The sequence below is a fragment of the Salmo salar genome, chromosome ssa26 (assembly GCF_905237065.1).
Source record: "Salmo salar chromosome ssa26, Ssal_v3.1, whole genome shotgun sequence".
In the NCBI taxonomy this organism is placed as follows: Eukaryota; Metazoa; Chordata; class Actinopteri; order Salmoniformes; family Salmonidae; genus Salmo; species Salmo salar.
Genome location: NC_059467.1, coordinates 21,464,900 through 21,476,795, shown reverse-complemented (window position 1 = coordinate 21,476,795; position 11,896 = coordinate 21,464,900). Strand labels below are relative to the sequence as shown.

The window sequence follows — 11,896 nt, the reverse complement described above, 5'->3', positions numbered from 1 at the left end:
CATTGGGCAACCCATGCCTTGCGAATATTGACTTTAGTGCTGTAATGATGTTTACTTGTTGTCCCACTGAGCTTGGAGATTTCAGGGGAATTAGAGTAGTAATCCACACATAGTAGATATTCTGTGTCGTTGTAATGGAAGAGGTCCACTCCAACTTTGGCCCAAGCTCTCTGGGATTGGATGACACATGAGTGGCTCTCTTTGTTTTTTGTTTTTGTATGTTACATTTATTACATTACATTACATTTAAGTCATTTAGCAGACGCTCTTATCCAGAGCGACTTACAAAATGGTGCATTCACCTTATGATATCCAGTGGAACAACCACTTTACAATAGTGCATCTAAATCTTTTAAGGGGGGGGGTTAGAAGGATTACTTTATCCTATCCTAGGTATTCCTTAAAGAGGTGGGGTTTCAGGTGTCTCCGGAAGGTGGTGATTGACTCCGCTGTCCTGGCGTCGTGAGGGAGCTTGTTCCACCATTGGGGTGCCAGAGCAGCGAACAGTTTTGACTGGGCTGAGCGGGAACTGTGCTTCCTCAGAGGTAGGGGGGCCAGCAGGCCAGTGGTGGATGAACGCAGTGCCCTTGTTTGGGTGTAGGGCCTGATCAGAGCCTGAAGGTATGGAGGTGCCGTTCCCAACGTATGTGTTGCAGACTGCACATTCTGAGATATTTGGGATGACCTTTGAGATACTGCAACATTCCAATGAACCTCTGAAGAGCTGCTTTGTCCTCTGGCATTTATTGTATTGGTCTGACCTTTTCGGTTTCAGGCCTTCTTTGCTTAACACGTGCAATGTAGTGAATTTCTGTCATTCTGATTTTGCACTTGTCCTTATTCAGTTTCAAGTTGATGCTTCTCTCTCTGTCCAGTAGCTGTCTCAGTCTCCGGCCGTGCTGCTCTGTGTCATCACACCAGACAAGAATGTCATCCATGATGTTTATGACACCTTCCAGACCATCCAAATGCTGTGTGAGGCACCTCTGGGACACCTCTGGAGCGGATGCGATTCCGAACGGCAGTATCTTGAATGAATGAATACGTCCCGAACGGCGTATTAAATGTGAAGAGTCGGGAGCTCTCTTCATCCAGTTGGATTTGCCAGAATCCTTGGTTTGCATCAACTACTGAAAATACCTTGGCGTTAGGCATTTCAGCAACCTCTTCAATGGTACGTAAAGGATAATGTTCTCTCTTGATGGCTTTGTTGAGATCCTGTGGGTCAATGCATACCCATTTTTTGTTTGGCTTCACGATTGTCACCAAGCTGTTTACCCATTCAGTTGGCTCAGTTTGCCTGACGATGACATCCATGTTTTCCATGCGGTTCAGTTCCTTTTCAAGTTTTTATTTTAGTGCTACATGCACTTTTCTGGGTGAGTGAACCACTGGTGTTACTTCTGGGTCTATTTGCATGTGATGAACTCCTGCAACACATCTAAATCCTGTGAATAAATCTTCATATAAACTCCAAATGTCAGTCTCTGTCCTTTGTTCAAGCTTGAATATTCTCTTTATTAAGCCCATTTGCAGACAAGCTGATCTTCCAAGTATTGCAGGTGCATCTTATGTCACTTGAAATTCCAGTTCGAACACTGTCTTTCTATTGACATTGGAGTTTCTTGCCTTTTGGCTCTAGTTGGTGGCCACAATACGTCACTACCTTGCAGTTGGATTTTTGCACGGAATCGGCACTCACTTTCAGCATTTTCAAGTCTCTCACGGACAATACATTACAAGATATGCCTCGGGTACGTCCGATTTGGCTCCCAGTATGTTCGGAAAAGCTACTTTAATACATCCAAGTCATCTACATCATCATCAAAATCAAAAGTATTCTGGCTACGTGCAGGAATGTGGCACACTTCACTTTTTCGGAATTTCTCTGAGATGCCACTAGCTTTTATTTTCTTTATTTTTTTTTCACATTTATTTAACCAGGTAGGCCAGTTGAGAACAAGTTGACATTTACAACTGCGACCTGGTCAAGATAAAAACAAAGCAGTGCGACAAAAACAACAACACAGTTATATATTTTTTACGTTTTTTAATTTCACCTTTATTTATCCAGGTAGGCTAGTTGAGAACAAGTTCTCATTTGCAACTGCGATCTGGCCAAGATAAAGCATAGCAATTCGACACATAGAACAACACAGAGTTACACATGGAATTAAAAAAAATACAGTCAATAATACATTAGAACAAAAGAAAACAAAAAGTCTATATACAGTGAGTGCAAATGAGGTAAGTTAAGGCAATAAATTGGCCATGGTGGCGAAGTAATTACAATATAGCAATTAAACACTGTAATGGTAGATGTGCAGAAGATGAATGTGCAAGTACAGATACTGGGGTGCAAAGGAGCAAGATAGATAAATAAATAACTAAATAAATACAGTATGGGGATGAGGTAGTTGGATGGGCTATTTACAGATGGGCTATGTACAGGTGCAGTGATCTGTGAGCTGCTCTGACAGCTGGTGCTTAAAGCTAGTGAGGGAGATATGAGTCTCCAGCTTCAGAGATTTTTGCAGTTCGTTCCAGTCATTGGCAGCAGAGAACTGGAAGGAAAGGCGGTCAAAGGAGGAATTGGCTTTGGGGGTGACCAGTGAGATATACCTGCTGGAGCGCATGCTACAAGTGGGTGCTGCTATGGTGACCATTGAGCTGAGATAAGGAGGTGCTTTACCTAGCAGAGACTTGTAGATAACCTGTAGCCAGTGGGTTTGGCGACGAGTATGAAGCGAGGGCCAACCAACGAGAGCGTACAGGTCGCAATGGTGGGTAGTGTATGGGGCTTTGGTGACAAAACGGATGGCACTGTGATAGACTGCATCCAGTTTGTTGAGTAGAGTGTTGAAGGCTATTTTATAGATGACATCACCGAAGTCAAGGATCGGTAGGATGGTCAGTTTTACGAGGGTGTGTTTGGCAGCATGAGTGAAGGATGCTTTGTTGCGATATAGGAAGCTGATTCTAGATTTAATTTTGGATTGGAGATGCTAAATGTGAGTCTGGAAGGAGAGTTTACAGTCTAACCAGACACCTAGGTATTTGTAGTTGTCCACGTATTCTAAGTCAGAGCCGTCCAGAGTAGTGATGCTGGACGGGCGAGCAGGTGCGGCCAGTGATCGATTGAATAGCATGCATTTAGTTTTACCTGCGTTTAAGAGCAGTTGGAGGCCACGGAAGGAGGGTTGTATTGCACTGAAGCTCGTCTGGAGGTTGGTTAACACAGTGTCCAATGAGGGGCCAGAAGTATACAGAATGGTGTCGTCTGCGTAGAGGTGGATCAGAGAATCACCAGCAGCAAGAGCAACATCGTTGATGTATACAGAGAAGAGAGTCGGCCCGAGAATTGAACCCTGTGGCACACCCATAGAGACTGCCAGAGGTCCGGACAACAGGCCCTCCGATTTGACACACTGAACTCTATCAGAGAAGTAGTTGGTAAACCAGGCGAGGCAGTCATTTGAGAAACCAAGGCTGTCGAGTCTGCCAATAAGAATGTGGTGATTGACAGAGTCGAAAGCCTTGGCCAGGTTGATGAATACGGCTGCACAGTAATGTCTCTTTGAAGTCGTTTAGGACCTTGAGCGTGGCTGAGCTGCACCCATGACCAGCTCTGAAACCAGATTGAATAGCGGAGAAGGTACGGTGGGATTCGAAATGGTCGGTAATCTGTTTGTTAACTTGGCTTTCGAAGACCTTAGAAAGACAGGGTAGGATAGATATAGGTCTGTAGCAGTTTGGGTCTAGAATGTCACCCCCTTTGAAGAGGGGGATGACCGCGGCAGCTTTCCAGTCTTTGGGAATCTCAGACGATACAAAAGAGAGGTTGAACAGGCTAGTAATAGGGGTTGCAACAATTTTGGCAGATAATTTTAGAAAGAGAGGGTCCAGATTGTCTAGCCCGGCTGATTTGTATGGGTCCAGATTTTGCAGTTCTATCAGAACATCAGCTATCTGGATTTGGGTGATGGAGAAATGGTGGGGGCTTTGGCGGGTTGCTGTGGAGGGTGCCGGGCAGTTGACTGGGTTAGGGGTAGCCAGGTGGAAAGCATGGCCAGCTGTAGAGATGCTTATTGAAATTCTCAATTAAGTGGGTTTATCAGTGGTAAGTGTTTCCTAGCCTCAGAGCAGTGGGCAGCTGGGAGGAGGTGCTCTTATTCTCCATGGACAGTACAGTGTCCCAGAACTTTTTTGAGTTAGTACTACAGGATGCAAATTTCTGTTTGAAAAAGATAGGCAGTTAGAAAAGCTAAGGCTGTATATATTTGTTCCTGACTTCCCTGAAAAGTTGCATATCACGGGGGCTATTCCATGCTAATGCAGAACGCCACAGGATGTTTTTGTGCTGGTCAAGGGCAGACAGGTCTGGAGTGAACCAACCATTTAAACAAACGTACAGTCAATAACACAATAGAAAAATCAATGTACAGTGTGTGTGAAAATGTAGAAGAGTAGGGAGGTAAGGCAATAAATAGGCCATAGAGGCGAAATAATTACAATTTAGCATTAACACTGGAGTGATAGATGTGCAAGTAGCGATACTGGGGTGCAAAAAGATACTGGGGTGCAAAAGAGCAAGAGAATAAGTAACAATATGGGATGAGGTAGTTGTGTGTGCTGTGTACAGGTACAGTGATCGGTAAGCTGCTTTGACAGCTGATGATAGATGATATAGCTGTGATATAAAGGTTTAATTTATGGATCCACACTCACAATTTTCGGCTAGATTTTCCTCTAGGTTCAGAGTAGGTGGTGGTGGTGTCATTTGTTCCATGTTTTGTAATGTTGAGCTTTCCTTTGTATTACTTTTTAACTACTGACAACATGTAATATATTAGCACACTGAGGCGGGTAAAAGAACAACGTTCATCTGGGGCTGCAGGTAGCCAAGAGCGTTGGGCTAGTAACCGAAAGGTTGCAGGATCGAATCCCTTAGCTGACAAGGTCAAAATCTGTCGTTCTGCCCCCCGAACAAGGCGGTTAACCCACTGTTCCCCGGTAGGCCGTCATTGTAAATAAGAATTTGTTCTTAACTGACTTGCCTAGTTACATTTAAAAAAAAAAAAAATCTGATTTCATGGGTCAAGTGCAAGTACAGACGATCACACGTAGTAATTACTAATAGCGCCACCCTCAGGCACTCCAGGTAAATACATGTACATGCATGACCGTTTCTAGAAGCTAACGGAACGAGGAGGGACCTTCATGAATTTGTCTAATAGAAACTCGTTTTAGTTGCAAAACGAAACTGTTTTGCTAATGATTACACACCTGCTTCCGGTCACCACCACTTTGACATTTTCTTTTGTCTACTGGCTCACACAGTAACTTCTTTTTTTCTTATCTCTCTCGCTGGATCTCCAGCTCTGCATTGTGCTAGAAATAAGAAACCCGTGGATGTATCTTTATTGACAAATTTAGGTCCCCGAGATTGCAAAGAGCAAGGTACCAGAGGAGAACAAGCTGAAGCTAGACCAATTTATTTCGCTAGCTAGCGATAAGAGACAGATGGCAGCTGTTTAAACTTGTTTTGCTAATAACACCGTTGAGATAGCTAGCGTGAGCATTTAGCTAGGTTTAGCGTGAGCATTTAGCTAGGTTTAGCGTGAGCTTTTAGCTTGGTTTTCTATGTATATTTGTATGGTAAAGAATGTCACCTTGTGTTTTTCGGCAAGATCAGACCAAATAAAGTCAAAGAGGAAAGGTGTATATTATCTAGATATAGCTAGAACATCTAATTAGACATCGTTCTGTAATGTTAGTTAACTAACTTAGCTATCAACGTTGTGATCATAGCTTTGAGAGTTAAGACAAAATGTAGACAATGTTATTAGCTACATTGTGAGCTTTTGAACGTTTTAAGGACAGTCATCAATCATGGTCAAAACCCTTTGTAGCTAAAGTTTCAGGCTCAGCGTGATCTTGTCTGTCTGTAAAACTAATTTTGTGTTTCCAGGATGCTCTTCCACTTCTGCCCCCAGTGTGGCACCAAACTACAGCCTGGATTCCGATTCTGCCCCTCCTGTGGGGACAAGCTGCAGTGTGTTGTGGACCCCTCTGGACCTGTGGAGGCTGCTTCCTCTGGAGTATCTCTGCTTCATGTCACTGATGGTGTAACCATGACCACTAATGCAAGCAGTCCTACTCCAAACACAGGACAACTGACTGGCTGGGACACAGAAGGTAATAGGCTGGGAGGGGGGTTATTTTTCTGGAGATGAAAAGATGCACTTGTCACATCTCTCGTTTGTTTACAGGTCTCGTCTGTGCCACCCCCAGTCCTGTGTCGACCCGACCCCCGCTGCGTAGGACCCGTAACTCAGTCCCCGTGGCCCGGAACGATGAAACTCCTAGTAGTATAGCCAGTCCTCCTGTCACTGCCTCCCCGAAACGTACTACAGGTAAGGGGACGGGGGCAGTATGATTATCATCAGTGATAATGAAGGAAAGGTAATGATCGTAGCCATTGACGGGCTTTGGAAATGTTATTGTCACATTGATGCTTTTTTTAATTATGGAAAACGTGTGTCCTCCCTATCGGCAGATCAAAGCCACAAATCTGTGATGTCTCCACGGAAACGACGTGCTGTCACCCCAAAAGTGGAACAGATAAAAAAGGAACCGTCTGTGGAGCTGGCCTCCTCACCTGACTCTTCACCTCTCCCCAGGTCCCCCTCCACAGGTGAGTCTAAACTACAGCCACTTACAACTAACAAAACACATGACTCCCAACAGCCTGTCCTCATGGTTTGTGTCCTTTTTTTCCTCCCTCGTATGTGTGCGTGTATATGCATGTTCCTGTGTGTGTGTAGTCAAGGGGAAGGCGAAGAAGGCCAAGCGGGCCTGTGCTGTGGAGCCACTGCAGGAAGGAGAGGAGCTTTGTGACACAACTGGCAGGAAATGGAGGCTGGTGAAACTGTTGAGTCAGAGCGATGCAGAGATGTTCTATGGAGGTGAGAGGTCACACTGCACTCTTCAGTTCTTGTCCAGGGTACCCTCAAGGTGTACGGGCTCTTGTTCCAGGCTAGCACCAACAATTCTTGATGATTAGTTGACTATTCACTGATTCAGGTGTGTTAGTACTGGGCTGGAACAAACATCTGCAACACCCTGTGGGACCCCGAGGACCAGGATTGAAGAATACTTTCACACATGATGGAGTGTCAAACATGGACCAGGGTGATTTAATCAGACACTTATTTTTTCTTCTTCTCGTCTTCAATCTCTCCCCAGTCCAGCAGAATGGGCCAGGTGCCAATTCCAGTGACTGCAAGCACATCCTCAAACTAGTGAGTGTAACTGCACAGACTGTTCTCTAATATAGAATGATTATGTTGGCTACAGTTTTGTTTTGCATGTTATGTGGTGAATACTGATGTCTGTTCTCCTGCAGGGGGCTAAGGACGGGAAGATGTTTAATGAGCTGAACTTCCTGCAGAGAGCTGCCAAGCCCTCATCCGGTGAGTGTCAACATCTGCCTTCGTATACCTGGCCAGCACTCAGCTTGACTTCAGCTCTATACGGACCCCTGACTGCATTACCCATCCTCTTACCATAGCTATCTACGCATTTAAGTAGGTCTGGCCGTACAGTAACACATTTGACAGAAGCTCTAAAGAATACAAAGCCAAGATTGTTACAAGATCCTTTCATAAGCAGGTCACAGAGAGGGCTTGCAGATCACTGATGTTTACCTCATAGGCAGTGGTGGAAAAAGTACCCAATTGTCATACTTGAGTAAAAGTAAAAATACCTTAATTGAAAATGACTCAAGTGAAAGTCTAAAAGTATTTGGTTTTAAATATACTTAAGTATCAAAAGTAAATGTATTTGCTAAAATATACTTAACTATCAAAAATTAAAGTTTGAATCATTTCTAATTCCTTTCATTAAGCAAACCAGACGGGATCATGTATTATTTACGGATTACCAGGGGCACGCTCCAACACTCAGACGTCATTTACAAACGAAGCATGTGTTTAGTGAGTCCGCCAGATCAGAGGCAGTAGGGATGACCAGGGATGTTCACCTGATAAGTGTGTGAATTAGACCATTTTCCTCTCCTGCTAAGCATTCAAATTGTAATAAGTGCTTTTGGATGTCAAAGAGAATGTATGGAGTAAAAAGTTCATAATTTTCTTTAGGAATGTAGTGAAAGTAGTCAAAAATATGAATAGGAAAGTGCAGATACCCCAAAAAACGACTTACGGTGTACATTCAAGTATTTTTACTTAAGTACTTTTACACCAATGCCCGTATGGCGCTACTTGGGCAACTCAGATGGGTACCTATAGGTGGCCATGTAAGTTGTGTAAGCTGAGGTAGAGTAGAAGGAATTGTTTGGTTTGTGTATGACTGACTAGACTACTGGTGGTGGAAGCCCATTGTAGAGGCTCTGTTAGTTACTAATGAGCCTTTCTAACTGCTGGGATGCTGTCTCCCCCTAGTGGACAAGTGGATAAAGCACGCCAAGATGGACTTCCTTGGAATTCCTACCTGTGTAGGATTTGGTCTCCATGCAGACTCTTACAGGTGTGTGTGCGTACACTGAGATGTGTGTTTGCTGCCTGCTTGAACATATGGGGGATATGTGCGTTTTTGCTTTTGTATGTGTGTTTTGAATGTGTAATCATAGACTGTTCTCTCTGCTACTGCACGGCAAGCAGTACCAGAGCGCCAAGTTGAGGTCCAAAAGGATTCTTAACAGCTTCTACCACCAAGCCATAAGACTCCTGAACAGCTAATCAAAGAGCTACCCAGACCCCTCTTTTACGCTGCTGTTACTCTGTTTATAATCTATGCATAGTCACGTTAACTCTACCTACATGTACAAATTACCTCGACTAACCGGTACTGCCGCACATTGACTCTGTACCTGTACCCCCTGTATATAGCCTCGCTTATTTTACTGCTGCTGTTGAATTATTTGTTATTTTCTATTTTTTACTGAAAACCTTAAAGTATTGTTGGTTAAGGGCTTGTAAGTAAGCATTTCACTGTAAGGTCTACAATAAGTGTATTTGGTGCATGTGACAAATAAGATTTGATTTGTGTTTTTGTTTCAGGTTTTTGATTTTCTCCAGCATGGGCCAAACTCTTCAGTCTTTCATGGAGGAGGGGGAGGGGCTCCTGTCTGAGAAAGCGGTCCTTCAGCTGGCCTGCAGAGTAGTGAGTGCTCTCTCAGGCTCATATAGAGGCCCTGATATGACTTCAAAATAGGATTCCCTATCTGATGTGCTTCCTGTTTGACTCTGCCTTTCTCCCTCCTTTCCCAGTTGGATGTGTTGGAGTTCATCCATGAAAATGAGTATGTTCACGCAGACATCCATGCTGAAAACATCTACATCAGCCCAGCACAACAAACACAGGTTAGAGTGTGTTTGTATAGTTGTGTGTTTGTGTAGCTGCCAGAACCCTCTACTATGCTTTTACTCCTGTATGCATGTGTGTAGGTATACCTTGCAGGGTACTGCCATGCTTTCCGCTACTGTCCTGGTGGCCGGCATGTGGAGTACCGCGAGGGAAGCCGAACACCACATGAAGGAGCCATAGATTTTATAAGCCTGGAGTCTCACAAGGGAGCAGGTGAGTCATCCTACAGCCTGTCAATCATCTGCAGTCCTTCAGATACTGTGGAGGAGGTACAAGTTGCCTTTAACCAACCATAAGTGTTTGTGTGTGATCGTACCTCTAGGTCCGTCTCGGCGTAGTGACCTGCAGGCTTTGGGGTACTGCATGCTGCGCTGGTACACAGGGGCACTGCCCTGGACCTCCCTCACACACACACCAGCCCGCGTTGCTACTGAGAAGGAGAGGTGAGAGCTGAGGTCCTCACTATGGCAACAAAGCCATTATGATAAAGTTATTCTGTATTTATGAAGTGGTAAAGCCTTGAGTGAGTGGCCAAACCTGACCCTTCACTGTAATGGTCCAGGTACATGGAGGATGTTCCAGGTCTCCTGAGTCACTGCTTCGGACAGAAGAAAGTCTCCAGTTAGTCCAGTTTTCTTGTGATTTGTTTTTGTATACAGCGTAATATGTTTTTGTGTGTGCGTGGGATGTAATCCATCTGTGTGTACTATGTATCAGGTGCTCTGCAGGTGTACCTGTCTCAGGTGATGGCTCTGCAGTACTCTGACCAGCCGGACTACAGGGCTCTGAGGGCAGACCTTAGTGCAGCTCTGCAGAAGCTGGGAGGGTCACTGGAGCAACCACTTGACCTGCAGGTCAGAATACCCCCCCACACACAACCTCCACTCTATCCCCAAGCTCCAGTTGAGAAAACAGTCAGATGACCACAGAAACCTGGAACCTCCCCTCCCCCCACAACCACCACTTAACAAGTGGGGTCCAACATCTTTTAGTTGACATTACTCATTACTTTCTATTACCCCTCCCACCCAGCAGGTTTGACCAGAAACCTGTCCCTTCCAACTGGTTAGACCACTCACCCTTACACCACTACCTCTTCAGGTTATCTACTGAACTCATTTACACCTCTACACCAGTCTGAATGTTTATCTGTATCTCTCTTCAGATGAAAGCGATCGGAGGAAGATGATACTTCGGGATGAAAATTCACTAATGGGATTTTTAGCCAACTGTTTTTAAAATGCTGACTTCATGACTATGTGGTGTGAGTCCTGCTGTGGTTTTATTATGTTGGAGTGCATTCAAGGAGGAGCGTGTGAAGGTGCATTTCATTAAGTTCACTGGAGGTGCAGTGCACACACACTCATGGTTATGCCAGGTTAGTGAGCACTGCTGTACTGTGTTATTGTCAGCAGTGGTTGGCGCTGTGGCAGTGAGTGGGTAGTTAATGTTTAGCATATGAAATAATACATTTTATAACAAGGAACCTTTGGTCAGGGTGGTAATGATTGTAAGTACAAAAATGTGCACTGTTCCAGTTAGGTGTTGTAGATGTTCATGATATGCATTTTACTTTTTGTATTGTTTTGATCACAGAATAATACTAATAAAGATATTTTATTAATTCAACTGTTTATCTGTATGTGCTCATTTCTTTGGGGTTTCTGGTGTTGATTGTGAAACACTGTTCTTGTGTACCCCTGAGTGCTCAGGGTCAGTACACTGATCTGGATGACTAGATATCATGGCCCAATTCCAAACCAGTTCCCTGCTCATATCCCTAGATAGTTGTTGACCCCCTTCATCTGTCAGGAGTTGTTGCTCACATCACAAACATCATGGTGGAAGACTGTGTATGGAGGCTAGATGGAGCTATACAACACAGAATAGCCAACATGCTCTTGTCACATCTAGACTTGTGCGTCTCTCTGTATATCAGAGGGTCCCTTCCTGAGGGAACAGTTTCTAGGTCAGGACACTTCCACGGTGGGGAATCCCTGTGAGGCTGCTGGCTATGAGAAAAAAGTTAGGCTGCAGATTTATTATAAGACGGAGAGAACCTTTAAGTCCCATGAAAGGGGGGAGCAGAGAAATTCATTTTTCAAAGTTCTGTGGTTATCTTACTCCTTTTGTAGCCCTCTGCATATATTCCACCCTCCTCCCATAGCAGTTCTTCTGAGAAAATAAACATTTAGGGATGACATCTAAAATGTTAGCTGTTCCATAAAGACGTTAGGCTACCTCTTCAGCCTCTGCTGTTATAGGTTCATTGTTTATATGCCTTTTATTTTCCTGCATAAGTAAACCTCTGATTATACCTCTACTGCCATTCATTCCAATTAGACTGGTTTGGATTTCTCCCTGACCAATATAGCTGCGATGTTCACACCTTTCTGGAACTTTGAGGGTTTATGACATGCCCTTCTAGTAATTTAATAGGATCTCTGTGTGAACCACTATACTGGTGTAAGAAAAAAAAGTGAAACAGTTCTATATTTAGCACCACGTA

The 11,896-nt window shown here is 44.2% G+C and overlaps 1 protein-coding gene across 1 annotated transcript; it reads left to right on the top strand.

Moving 5' to 3' along the window:
- Positions 1-5,155: 5,155 nt before the first annotated feature.
- Positions 5,156-11,016, top strand: LOC106587413 (inactive serine/threonine-protein kinase VRK3). Its single transcript, XM_014175781.2, has 15 exons — positions 5,156-5,460; positions 5,972-6,198; positions 6,273-6,416; positions 6,560-6,697; positions 6,828-6,968; positions 7,249-7,304; positions 7,409-7,475; positions 8,463-8,547; positions 9,081-9,183; positions 9,291-9,383; positions 9,468-9,600; positions 9,710-9,830; positions 9,950-10,008; positions 10,105-10,241; positions 10,553-11,016. The coding sequence occupies exons 2-15, from the start codon at positions 5,973-5,975 to the stop codon at positions 10,574-10,576; spliced, it is 1,527 nt and encodes a 508-aa protein (XP_014031256.1). The 5' UTR covers positions 5,156-5,460; position 5,972; the 3' UTR covers positions 10,577-11,016.
- Positions 11,017-11,896: the final 880 nt, after the last annotated feature.